Here is a 14,366-nt window from a genome sequence, read left to right on the forward strand (position 1 = left end):
GAGGGAGCAGAATGGGGCGCTCCACGGAACTCACGGACCACGAACGTTGTCAGGTGATTGGGTGCGTTTGTGTCTGTACGCGAGATTTCCACACTCCTAAACATCAATATGTCTACTGTTTCCGATGTGATAGTGAATTGGAAACGTGAAGGAACACGTACAGCACAAAAGCGTACAGGCCGACCTTCTGTTGGTTGACAGAGACCGCCGACAGTTGGAGAGAGTCGTAATGTGTAATAGGCAGACATCTATCCAGACCATCACACAAGAATTCCAAAGTGCATCACGATAAACTGCAAGTACTATGACAGCATTCGGACAGTCCGAGGGCAAACGGCAAAGCCAAACAGTGGGAAAGACCCGTATTTCCTCCGCCCAAGGATTCCAGATCTATTCACGCAAGTTCAGATGAGATCATGATGACTTCTCCTTCGACTGCAGGGGCCCTCTGCTTGTCGAGTTCCTCCAGCGTGAAACCTAATCACTGTGCAGTCCTATGAAGCCACTCTGTGTAAACTGCGACGGGCCATAACGTCAAAATGCCCAGGAATCCTATTGAACGGAATCATTCTGCAGCACGATGACTCACGCTTCCACACTGTCAATCAGACGAAGATTACACTTCAACTGTTTGGGTGGGAAATACTGCCAACATCCTCTGTACAGGGAGGATCTTCCACCGGGTGATTTTTCACATCTTTGGCGACCTGATGAAAGACATACTTGGACGTCGGACTAGGGAGTACGAAAGTGGATGCGGTTGTGGGTCCGTCATCTCCGACAGCTATCTACGAAGTAGGAAAAGATCGTCTCGTCTCCCAATGGGATAAATGTCTTAACGCGTATGGTGTTTACTTTTAAGTGGAACCATTCCACTGTCGCATTGTGGCGAGAGTTCGGTTTTCATTTGATTGCCCCTTGTAACATTTTAGTGATTGTTATGGTGATCACAGCGTCAAAAAACCTCGTCTGCCCATTTTGAAGTAACGCGAAAACTTCTGTTGCAGCTTCAATAATTGTAGGACGCATATTGCAATCAGTCAAGCGTCTTTCTGACGGGCATGTCGGCTTTCCGTAGTATGTAATAGGCTTTCAGGGACACAGGAGGATAGCTTGATGATTCATGAAGTATCTTTCACCAGCTTTCGTATGAGAACGATATACTTGCTCCGTTGACAAGGGAGAAGTGGACAGAGGCTGAAGGATGACGAAGCGCGGACAGAGAGCGAGACGGCGAGATATCCTCGCACGCGGAGAGACGTGACAGGGCAATCCGCGGGGGCGGCAGCGGCAGCGGCAGCGGGGGCGTGAGGCATGCCTCCCCTGCGGGCCGTAACCTCGCATTAAACTCGCGAGCGCCGCCAACTCGCCCGCATATTTCGGGCGCCCCAAGGCCGCCCTCGCCTCATTCCTCATCCGCGGCGCGTCCGTTCGGAGATGGCGCCATCTCGCATCCCTGTGGTACAAGGAACGCGTGGAGAGAGCGATTCAGCATTTGCCTATCTCGCTCGAGCAGGAGCTTTCCTGTTCCGCTGGTTTCTGGCTACACAGTGCACTTCATATGTTAAATGTCTATTAAGGCCTGGACATTAAATGAGAAATATAGGTGCATTTGAACCCTTAATACCTTCAAAGTTTCTTACTGCAACGGCACTTCATATCAACATTATCGTATTTCGTCTCCTTGTGTACTGTACTCAGCGACAAAAGCTAGTATTCGACTCATCATTTATTTCGAATTAAAAACCTACATATTGTAAGAAATGTAAGTCTTTGAGAGCTCTGTATGGTCTATTTTCAAGTAATTTTCTTAGTTACATGGCTATCAATTTTCTTAAGAATCCAAGCTTATGGTGAACGGTAAGTACCGCTTCCTTAAAATATGTAACAAACAGAAAACGCAGAAAGTAAAACGGGAAAAGATCTGTCTGCTGAGTGTTCAAAAATGCAAAGAACAAATATGAAAATAAGTAAGACAAGAGTAGCAATAGCAGAAAATCTTTCAGAAGACAATACTACTTCCATGTGAAATAAGAAATTTATGTAAGAGAAAACTTCCACGACCGTTATCACTTAGTTAAAGTCATTCAAGTCACGTGATCACATTCTCAATGCGTATAATTCTCGTAAATTTCGGACACTGATGTCGGGCATTGTGCTCACTGCGGAATGAGAAAAGCGTCACTCCTTACACAATGTGATCAAAAGTACCCGGACGACTCTAACAATATACGTTTCTCATATTACGTGCATTGTGTTTCCACCTACAGCTAGGTACTCCATATCATCGACCGCAGTAGTCATTAGACATAGTGAGAGAGCAGTATGGGGCACTCCGCAGAACTCACGGACTTCGAACGTGAAGTGGAAACGTGAAGGAATACGTACAGTACAAAAGCGTACAGGCTGACCTTCTGTGGACTGACAGAGACCACCGACAATTGAAGAGGGTCGTAACGTGTAATAGGCAGTCATCTATCCAGACCATCACACAAGAATTCCAAACTCCATCAGGATCCATTGCAAGTACTATGACAGTTAGGCGGGAGGCGAGAAAACTTGGATTTCATGGTCGAGCGGCTGCTCACAAGCCACACATAACACCAGTAAATACCAAACGACTTTTCACTTGGTGTAAGGAGTGTAAATATTGGACGACTGAACGGTTGAGAAACGTTGTGTGGAGTGACGAATCACGGTACACAGTGTAGATTTCCGACGGCAGGGTGTGAGTATAGCGAATGCCCCTTGAACGTCATCCGCCAGCGTGTGTAGTGCCAACAGAAAAACTCGGAGGCGATGGTGTTATGGTATGGTCGTGTATTTCGTGGAAGGGACCCCTCCTTGTTTTGCGTGTCACTATCAAAGCACAGGCCTACAGTGATGTTTTAAGCACTTTATTGCTTCCCACTGTTGTAAAGCAATTCGGGGACGGCGATTGCATATATCAACACGATCGAGCAGCTGTTCATAATGCACGGCCTGTGGCAGAGTGGTTACACGAAATAACATTTCTGTAATGGACTGGCCTGCACAGAGTCCTGACCTGAATCCTATAGAGCACATTTGGGATGTTTTGGAAGGCCGATTTCGTGCTAGTCTTCATCTACCGACATCGATACCACTCCTCACTGCAACACTCCGTGAAGAATGGGCTGCCACTCCCCAAGAAACCTTCCAGCACCTTACTGAACGTATGCCTGCGAGAGTGGAAGCTGTCATCAAGGCTAAGGGTGGGCCAATACCATATTAAGTTACCGCGTTACCGATGGAGCGCGCCACGAACTAAGTCATTTTCAGGCAGGTGCCCGGATACTTTTGGTCACGTGGTACATTCACTGGGCCCACGAAATGACCTGGGGGGGTCTCTGCAGACATCATGAGATTCTGGCATAAAATGGGGGTGATACGCGATTACAAGAACTCAGCAAGAGAGTTCTCACAGCCTCTATCATCTCAATTATCCAACTTCATACCTACACGTGGTGCCCTTGTTAAGCCGAGCAACTCAGCGGAAGGTTGGGTAACCAACCCCAGAGGGAAACTGAGTCGGTGAGCAGATAGGAGTTGGAGGACAGTGCAAGGCAACGGGAAACCACCACTGAACTATCCCAAGAAAACCCCATGGCTTCGCTCAGCTCAAAATGTTCCGGAGTTTCAAGTTCCCCGATCGGATCTCCGGGGGGAACCAGGTTGAGAGGAGCTTCACGAAGAGTAAGACGGTGCAAAGAGAAGCACTGCATAGGAACATGGAATGTAAGATCCATGTATCAAGGAAAACTAGACATAGTGAAAAGAGAAATGGAGAAAATTAACATCGACATATTGGGAATAAGTGAAATGAAGTGGACTGGCATGGGAGAATTTGCTTCGGATGGCCATATGGTGTATTATTCTGGCACGATAACAACAGAAGTAATGGCGTAGTCTTCATAGTTAGTGATAAAGTGAGAAAAGCTGTAATGGGATGCAAATATAAAAATTATAGAATGATGTCCATCAGACTTCAAGGTCAGCCCCTCAACATCACAGTAATTCAAGTTTATGCACCAACAACCGATGCTGAAAAGTAAATTATTGACCAGTTATATGGAGATTTACAAGAATTACTACTGTCAACACCAAAAAAGGATATCGTCTTCATAGTTGGAGATTGGAATGCAAAAGTGGGAAATCAAGCTGTAGAAGGTATAACAGGGAAATATGGTCTTGGTACAACAAATGAAGCTGGACAGAGACTCCTAGAATTCTGCCAAGAAAATTCATTGATAATTACTAATACACTGTTTCAACTACCAAAACGACACCTATATACCTGGACTTCGCCAGATGGCCAACACCGGAACCAAATTGATTACATACTTTGTAATCAGAGGTGGAAGAGCGCGGTTCAGTCAGCTACAACAAGACCTGGGGCTGACTGCGGATCAGATCATGAGCTCCTTATTGCAAAATTTCGGCTGAAACTTCAGAATATAGCAAAAAGTATCCCAACTTGCAGATATGACCTTAACTCTATACCCTCCGACTATGCTGTAGAGGTACAAAACAGATTTAATGTATTACAGCTGGAGGGCAAAAGCTCGCAAGAGATGTGGACAGAAATAGCTAATACTGTCAAGGAGGCCGCAGAGAAACATATTCCCAAGAAAAGGAACAGTAAGAAGGCTAGATGGCTATCAGTTGAGGCACTGCAAGTTGCAGAAGAACGAAGGATAGCAAAAATCAAGGGAGATAGATCAGCTATGTTTGTATTAAACAAAGATTTTCAGAAATTAGCTAGAAGAGACAAAAATATATTCTTTAATGAACAGTGCAAGGAAGTTGAAGATAGTAACGGAATGGGGAGGACAAGAGATCTTTATAAGAAAATTAGAGAAATTAAAGAAAAATTCCAGGAAAAAATTGGAATGATAAAAGATAGAAATGGGAAAGATCTGAGTGAAGCAGAGGATGTTAAGGAAAGATGGGCAGAATATGTAGAAGACCTATACAAGAAAGAACTGCATAATGACAGGGCTCCTACTGCTGATGTTAATGTTAATTTAGAACTAAAGTCAGATATTTTAGAGAGCGAAATCCAGTGGGCCCTTGAAAATATGGCTGATAACAAAACTAGTGGACATGATGAAATACCAGCAGAATTGTTTAAAGTCACTGGAAAGGATGCAGTGAAAGTGCTGCACTCAATATGTCAAAAAATATGGATCACGCAGCAGTGGCCAGAAGACGAAAAGATCAGTATTCATCCCCATTCCAAAGAAGAGAAGTTCTAAAGAATGCTCAGATTACCGAACAATCGCACTTATTTCACATGCTAGCAAAGCTATGTTGAAAATATTACAAAATAGACTTCGCCAATATCTAGATCGAGAGCAGAACAACATGCTGGATTTAGGAAAGGAAGAGGAACTAGAGATCAAATTGCTAACATTCGGTGGATTATGGAAAAAGCGAGAGAATTCCAGAAAGATGTGTACCTCTGCTTTATTGACTACGCCAAAGCCTTTGACTGCGTCGATCACAACAAATTATGGAACGTACTGAAAAACATGGGTGTACCAGATCACCTCAGTATCTGATACGGTGTTTATACCTTGACCAAGAAGCCACGGTGAGAACTATGTAGGGAACAACGAAATGGATAAAGATTCAGAAAGGGGTCCGGCAAGGCTCTATACTATCACCGTACTTATTCAATCTGCATGCATAACATGTAATGAGGAATGCGAGGATAGATGAAGGAGAAACAGGAATTAAAATAGCTGGAATAAATGTAAACAACCTCAGGTACGCGGATAATACGATCCTGTTGGCAGAAAGTGAAGAAGAATTGAGATCACTCTTACTGAAGGTGAAAGACGAAAGTGAAAAGGCCGGTCTTATGCTGAATGTGAAGAAAACGAAAATTATGGCAACTACACCTACCAATTCGTGGGATATAGCAGGAGAAACCATGGAGGTAGTGACCACATTCAGTTACCTCGGTTCCCAGATCTCTGCTGATGGCGACTGCAGCCATGAAATCCGGAGACGCCTGTTGCTCGGTAGACAGGCGATGTCAAACCTTGACAAGGTTATAAGGTCCAGAGATATAACACTAGCAACAAAGATCCGTATTGTGAGGGCTATGGTCTTTCCAGTTGTGATGTATGGATGTGAGACCTGGACCATTAGAAAGGCTGAACGGGGAAGAATTGACTCCTTCGAATTGTGGTGTTGGAGGAAACTTCTTAGAGTTCCATGGACTGCAAAGAGAACCAACAGATCAATATTGGAGCAAATAAAACCAGATTTCTCCCTGGAAGGTCTAAGTTAAAACAAAAGCTGACCTACTTTGGACACACAATGCGAAGGCATGCCTCGCTGGAAAAAAACATTAATGCTGGGGAAGATTGAAGGAACTAGAAGAAGAGGGCGTCAGAGGATGAGATGGATCGATGGCATCACAGAAGCAATGTGTTCCAACCTGGAAGGTCTACGGGAGAAAGTGCAAGACAGGAAAAAGTGGCGTGATTTGGTTCATGGGTTCACGAAGAGTCGGAACCGACTAAACGAAAAGAGAGAGAGAGAGAGAGAGTATATACGCTAGTTCTTGTACACTAACAAGCCTCCTTCTCTTCCTCAATACCCGATGAGATTACGAAAACAGGTGTTTTCACTTCTATATATGAACTTAACTTTACCCAATTTAGCAGTAAAATACCCAGAGGAAGGTCATTTGCAACAATGGCCGAAACGTTGGACAAATGCACATATTGCCAATGCGGATACATACTCTGAAGAATTTTACTAACAAGGAACCCCTTCAGTGCGAGGCCAGTGAAATTTACACACTCAACGTTCCACATATTCTCTACCATGCAACCACAATACTGGTGGATAATGCCAACAAGGAGCGGGACTGGATGTATCCAGTGGTGAGAACAGCATGAAGCTACGGAGCGTCGTTGAACTGTTTCGACGACGAGTAATTCACAACAGTGCCACAGCGCTAGGGGTCATGATACACAGCAGAGCAATGGCAACGACAAATAAAGAAAACATTGCTTTATATCTACAAGAAACTTACTGACGTTGACACTACGTCAGAAAGGAACCCATGGAATTTCGCAGAGTGAGAAAGAAGTGGCAGATAAAATATTATTGTTTCTACAACGTGAGTCAGTAAAAAGTGTGGTGTCGCTTACTCTCTACCGTGCGCGCAATACAGATGAGGAAAACGATCATGATACGTGCTTAAAAACTGAAAGTACATTGGAACATTGTTATATGACCAAGTAGTGCATAATAAAACTACGGATGTTCAAAGAAGGACAAGGCGCACTTCTAAAATAACTCGTGTTTACGCTCGATACAATAAACGGGATGTGCGTGGTACTGACTTACTACGTTGTGCACATAAAATTGCGCGTGACATGATTACAGTGATTTCAACGGAAGCAATGGATGGTTGCATAACTTCAAAAAGAGCTACGGAATTGGAAGACGTAATTTCAAACAAAATGTCAACTTGACAATGCACAGAAAAATGTATAAGCGGTCGGAAAAATTTTAGATGAGATAAACAAACTTATCCAATCGTTCTGTAACGAATTTGTTTTGGTGTCCGACCAATCGGGATTTGAAGAGAAAATGCATATGAAAGGAACCGTGAAAATTAAAGGTACCAACAGAGTTGTATCAAGATCAAATAACATCAATGCCTGAACACATTCGTACACAATTATGCCGACTATTAATCTGGATGTTAAATTGGCCGTAAAGTTATTTCTTGTGTTACTAGAAGCTGGAGGTGCTCCGTCCCCTACGATTCTTTGTCATGTGCGTGATCTTGCATGGGCGGAGAGAATATTTTTATCACAGCAAGCAAGAGTGGGCAAATTGGCGTATGGGAACAACAGTGGTATGAGCATTGCCTTTGGCCAATAGCTGCTCGAAATAACTTGCTTTCACTTTATTTCTGGTGTGCGTATAAAACTCATACACCTTCAGAGCAAAGTATCCATCCTGAATAGTGTGTGATATTGCAGTTCGTGTTACCTGGAACCACTGGAAAAAATTCGGCTTCTGACGACTGTTTTTAGCGGTGCCTGTAAGGCATATTGTCGCACGATCTGCAGCTACACCTTTAAGGATAGCCAGTTTCACGATAAGCTCCGCGACAGACTGTTTCATACTCGGTTGAGTGCCATCTCATTCCATCACAGTTCTCGTCACCCCGTTACAACAGTATGATTCTATATGCATTCATTAACAGTGGATTCCTAGCTGAACGTCCTGCATGATTTGTAACCCACAAGGGGTTCCCCTTCGGTTATGATAGTGCGAAAATTTGTGATCACCATGATACACAATTTTTCATTCTGCGAGTTAATGGTTTATTCTGAACATTTCTTGAATGTCGACGATGTCCATTTTGTGAAGCGTAATACATACATCCCACAGAATTTCGATCTCTGCACACCTCCTGAGCACACATTTTATGTCACGCTCCTGATGCACGTGATTAGTCGTTAGTAACTAATATTTTCCTGTCATAATTGTCAACGCCACACATTTAAGTGTGCCTTACTAAAGATTGAACTTCTGACATCGCAATCAAGGGGTCCCTTGTGAGATATATTTCTTGTCATTAGTCGTTTGTATCAAATCTATAATTTATTTTGAATGTACATACAAAAGTATCCTGTCTGAACCGCCTGAAGCGCCATGAAGTATCACTGAAGCCTTTGAAAGACGATATAAAACACTTACACACTTACACTTCACTTACAGGAAAAATTTCTCTAGCTAATTCCTGTGCAAAGTCTACTCATATCACTTACATTGTCCTTGTGTTTCCGTGTCCTTCGCATTATATATAAACCCATGAATCATGATGTAGAAACGGAAATGATGTATCGTGTATTCCAAATTCTTGTATCTGGCAATTTCTAAAAGTGGAATATTAACTGTCGAGCTGTAGCCAAATTTTAATTAACTGGCGTGTAATCTCTGTTCCTCTATAAATCAACTTTTCGATGTTAAAACACGGTGACGTATTAACAAAACCGTTACTCACTGTGTGGTAGTGAGCATTACTCACATACCAAGAGCCCATTGTCGGGTTTTGCGGATGTTTCAGACAGAAGAGTGACTTTTATGGAATGTGATGGTCATGTTTGGCGTACACGGAATTCGCATTTATGACTGTAACTGTTTACTATTCTGAATGAAATTGGGGCTCGTGTGAACCATACGAAGCTAACATTAAATACACCATCAACTTCGTATCGAGAAATTTGGCCAAACACACTACTACTTGTTGCACTGCTCAAACGGTTGTGCCCTGCCGTAGTTGTGGACGCTCTTGTTAGTAAATGTGTGTAGCTTCTTTTACGGAATATCATACGTGCTGAATGCCGTTAAACGAGGCACTGCGGCAAGTTGTTGGATGTACCTCCTCGAATCAAGAAAAAAAAACATAGTAATTGTTGCGGTGGTGACATTTGCCAGTAATTGTAAAACTTCCACAAAGTCCAAAATAGCCTAGAAACAGATAAATATGAAACCGATTGTTTACTTACTGAGATTATGTTTTGCAAAAGTGCACTGGAGTAGGTGAAGCTATCCAAAAAAAGGTGAACAATCTTTTCAAAGATATCTCGAAGCAGTGTATCAGTTGAAGTTATTATTGCAATTGTTATCTCTTTTATGGTTATCATTTTTGGTGTTCTCATGAGTGAGAGATCGTGTCGATGTTGATGCGGAACAACTCGCCTAATTAATTACCTTTGAGGGTGGTATTGCGTTACACATCAACTAAGCTCTGGTTGTACACTATTTCAGCACGATATAGGAACCTACCGTGGGTAGATCCATCGTGCCAGAGAAGGGGATACCTATATACCACATGAAGGAGGGAGTTAAGAACAGAAAAATGTTATACTTTGAAATGCGTTTTTAAATAATAAATTAAAAATGACTTGCGATTAACCGTTAAAATAGGCGTAATTACAGGCAGAAAGGGAAAGTTAATAGGGCTTCTTAACACTAAGTATGTCTTTATGGTTGTACCCTTTGACGGTTTGAACAGTGATACACATCTTGAAAATGAATGGAAAGCGGAAACAGTGGGCGTGAAGCAAGGTTACGCTAATCATTCAGGAGCAGCGAAATGCAAAATGTATAGCAAAAAAGATCAGCCTCGCAGGAGGCATTAATCCTCACATTTATTTTGGTTAGAAGCCAAACATATGGTTTCCTGCGAGTTAAACAGACCCGGCGTCTCAGAAGACAACTGGGCGAAAAGTACAATACGTACGGATAGGTGAGACGTATCAGTGGACGGAGTATCTCTACACAATTCTATTCGTAATACGCACTGTCGCCTAGTTGCATGAAGGAGCGTGTGTGTGTGTGTGTGTGTGTCAGAACGTGTAGAAAATTCAGCTATTCCGTATTTACAGCATCGAATTTGTTTATGACTCCAGATAGGCAAGACAATGAAAGATTTACAAAGGTGGCTGGTATCGTACACCCTCAGGCAGTTCGAGCCTGCAACTTCAATGAATTGCACTCATCTATTCACATTTGCTGCACCTATACTGAACACCTGTAATGTTAATTAAAAACTTGAAGAGATGCTCTACGCAATGATGTGCGTCTGTTTTCTGCATATCTAGTGGTTTTCATGCAATTGTGTTCCGAAGTCTTGGAGTTACTTACGAATAACCCAATAAATAAAATGACGTAACATGGTACTATATGGTGTGCACTTTATTCATAGGAGTTTCACAGACACGACAAAGTTGAGGAGTGAGAGAATTATAAAATTTGTTCATGTGCCAAGAAACTGATCTGCTAATGTGTGTCCGTCACTTATACTTTTAGGCAGAAAGTGAAAAGTTGTGTATTTTTTAATGGTATGTACCGTATTGGCGAGAATATAAGCCTCACTTTTCACCAAAACTCGGTCACATAAAAGTATTGCGCAGCTTATCTGCAGGCCCTACATATACCGGTATACTTTCACGGGATATAAATTAACTATTTGGCAAGTTGTGGTAAGCCGTATGGACCAAACTGCTGATGTCATCGGTCCCTAAGGCTTACACACTACTGAAAACAACACACACACACACACACACACACACACACACACACACACACACACACACACACACAAGCCCGAGGGAGCACTTTAACCTCCGACGGGAGCAGCCACGCGAACCGTGACAAGGCGTATCAGACCGCACTAGAAATTATTAACCTCTAGCGCTAGATCCTTACTTCTAAATGACCCATCGGTATAGCTAGTATAAGGGATATTAATTACTGTATATGAGGTAACAACATAACTTATTAAATTGTTGAAGCTTCATTGCAGACAGTAAGTATTATTGTGCTCACAGATCTGCTAGTGCAGCGAAACCCACAGCGCATTAGCTTTTTAGACGAGAAAGTTGGCCTGACCGGGATAGAAACCACGCAGTGGATTAACGACCGTGGGTTCGTACACTGACCAGCCTCACTTTGGTTTTTAGGCAGTTTCCGACTCTCCTTTGGACGAATTTCGTCTCAGAAAATACGATATGCAGGCAGTTTACGTACGATATCCGATAGAGTATAGTCTACAAAATCCAAAGACAGATAGCCCACTCGGATTTCCTGTCTTAGGTTATTTTGACTACTGTGATATTAGGAAGGACATTCGATCACAAACTTGAAATAACAGAGCAAAATCATCCCATTTTTTTTTTAAAAAAGTGAACCCGGTAACAAAGGCGAAGGAATAGAAAGAAATGCTGTTATTGTGATCACAGCTCCGTCATTTTACACTATAGGACCCGCACACTTCTTTCTCTCACTGAAGACTAAGATATACTCTTCACGAATGAGTTGTAACGTTGAAAGAAAATCATCAACAAACTTCGGAATTCGGTACATTTATAACTCAAATTTCTAACTTACATTATTCATTATGCAGAGGACACTTTATCAAAGATGCTTCAAAACGTGTAACATAGATGAAACCAATTGCCGCGTGGGATTAGCCTAGCGGTCTAAGGCGCTGCAGTCATGGACTGTGCGGCTGGTCCCGGCGGAGGTTCGAGTCCTCCCTCGGGCATGGGTGTATGTGTTTGTCCTTAGGATAATTTAGGTTAAGTAGTGTGTAAGCTTAGGGACTGATGACCTTAGCAGTTAAGTCCCATAAGATTTCACACACATTTGAACATTTGAAACCAATCTTTGGATCTGGTTCCCATTGGAGAATAACCTGTAAATTATTGTTTCACCAAGTTAATGATTTACATGGGCAGAAGCTAGGTTTTTGTCGTTTTTACACAACATCATCAAAGAGTTCAGAATGTACTACGTATGTAAGTAGTACTGTGCATGGTAGCGAGGAGGAGGAGAGAGGAGATTATAATATAAAAACATCTAGTCGAGTGACCATATTGTGAGCAGTTTTTGTTAACTGCAAATGCAATATTAATTATTACCCAGTGAATTTAAGTCTTCACAAGACTCCGCAGCCGAGGTCGCTAACGCACGCCTGTGCGTAAGTGGCTCGGGTGCAGCATTAGGCGGGGAAGAGGAGGAGAATTGGTGGTGTAAGGTTTCTGATCACTGGTCTTTGCGCCAATGTCACTGTATAAATACCAAACCCATCCACAGTGTCTCCTGAAGCGAGAGCATGTGACACTGTTGATGATGGCCCGTCCGTCGCATGGGGGGCGTTAAGCTCGCCGGTCCCTTTGGTGCTACGCGAGAGGAACTGGCTATGTGCCAGCACCGGGTTCCACTCTCTCCCTTCGTTTCATCCGTAACGACACAAATCCAACGTTACACTGTACAAGCAATCCTTACATTCATCCACACAATACAGGTAAACAACTGACACTTCATAACATGTCGGAAGAAGGCGACGGTAAACCACCTCCACCAGGATCTGGCCATGAGCGATGGTGCAGGATTCCTGCATTTCCTCCTCCCCTCTACTCGCTCCATCACCCCTCCTCGGGCCAGCACGTTATGCGTGGTTTATCCATGGAAGAGTCACGTACTGATCAAAACTGAGGATTAAGGGGATCATACAATTGGGCGTTTTGCCATGAAACTGACTTCCGAAGGAATGTCCGCCGTACAGAAGCAATACAAAAGCCGTTCGAAATGAATTTGGGTGGGTAATAAACGCGAACTCAAGTCTCGCTTTATCTTTTTCGGTTTGTCTGCCCCCGGTAGGTGAGTGGTCAGCGCGACAGAACGTCAAACCTAACCAAACCCGGGTTCAATTCCCAGCTGGGTCGGAGATTTTCTCCGCTCAGGGACTGGGTGTTGTGTTGTCCTAATCATCATCATTTCATCCCCATCGCCGCACAAGTCGCCGAAGTGGCGTCAAATCGAAAGACTTGCACCAAGCAAACGGTCTACCCGTCGGGAGGCCCTAGTCACACGACATTTTTTATTTTTTTGGTTTTATTCTCTTCCCGTTCTTTTCAGCTTTATACTCACCCCCACCTCGAACCTTTCTCGGCCTCTCATTCTCTCTCCAGTTTCTGGATTTTTGTGTTCTCAGAGAAGGACATATAAACGAATTATAACTAAAACTATTCTGAGTAAAATCAGCAACTTCGTCGAGGACCGTGTTTACAGAAGGCTTACGCAACACTAAGTATTCGTCCCTTCCGAGTCACATTTGTATCCAGTTGCAGAAGCCAAGAGTAATGTAGCGGGAAAATGATTTACTGTTTGTTTGCATGTCGCCGTAGCCAAAGCTATCCAGATTCTGGACAAAAATCGCCTTTTATGAAATACGGCCAAGCCCGGAGTTGACCTGCTTTCGCCCGTACGTCCGGGAGGCGAGGCCGCTGAAGTCCGCATCCACGCGCCCGGCTCGTGCGCTGTGCTGCGCAGCGCGTCGCGGCGTTTCTGCAGATCGTTCATGAGAGTAAAATATTTTTGGTAACGGGGCGGCAGGGAGGCGTGCTCGCAGGAATTATTCAGGAGGCCCGGCCCGGCCTGGTCGGGCGGCGGCGGCAGTCGTCGCTGCCGGGATTTATGGCCGGCGCTCGGGGCCAGATTCATCTCGCGCTGTGCCGTGCCGCGCTGCTCGCTGCCAACGCGGGCGGCCCTTCCGCTGTCGCGCCGCTCCACTCGCCTCCGTGCGTGCATTTTTTTCCCTTCTTCCTCTCTCCTTCCTTCTTGTTTAGCTCTCAGATTTAGTGCTTCTCCTTGCACGATCCCAGAGATTGCCGGCACTAAATGCCGCAGTGTCTCCTGCTGCCTCCAGCGAGGCTGCAGTGAGCTGGGCCAAACCAAGGAGAAAAAGAAAAAGGAAGACGCATCAGTCCGCTGCTTTTAGGACGTCGTGCCTTATC

At 43.8% G+C, this 14,366-nt stretch overlaps 1 protein-coding gene across 1 annotated transcript in view; it reads right to left on the minus strand.

The window, feature by feature from the left end:
* LOC126471156 (transcriptional repressor scratch 2-like) overlaps window positions 1-14,160 on the minus strand; it is a 32,981-nt gene extending 18,821 nt beyond the window's left edge. Inside the window, exons 1-2 of the mRNA XM_050099289.1 lie at window positions 13,839-14,160; window positions 1,165-1,323 (exon numbers count right to left, since the gene is read on the minus strand). Of these exons, the coding sequence (XP_049955246.1) occupies window positions 1,165-1,323; window positions 13,839-14,160 (481 nt within the window). The remainder of the gene's footprint in view (window positions 1-1,164; window positions 1,324-13,838) is intronic.
* Window positions 14,161-14,366: the final 206 nt, after the last annotated feature.

This window comes from Schistocerca serialis, chromosome 1, assembly GCF_023864345.2.
Source record: "Schistocerca serialis cubense isolate TAMUIC-IGC-003099 chromosome 1, iqSchSeri2.2, whole genome shotgun sequence".
NCBI classification, from domain to species: Eukaryota; Metazoa; Arthropoda; class Insecta; order Orthoptera; family Acrididae; genus Schistocerca; species Schistocerca serialis.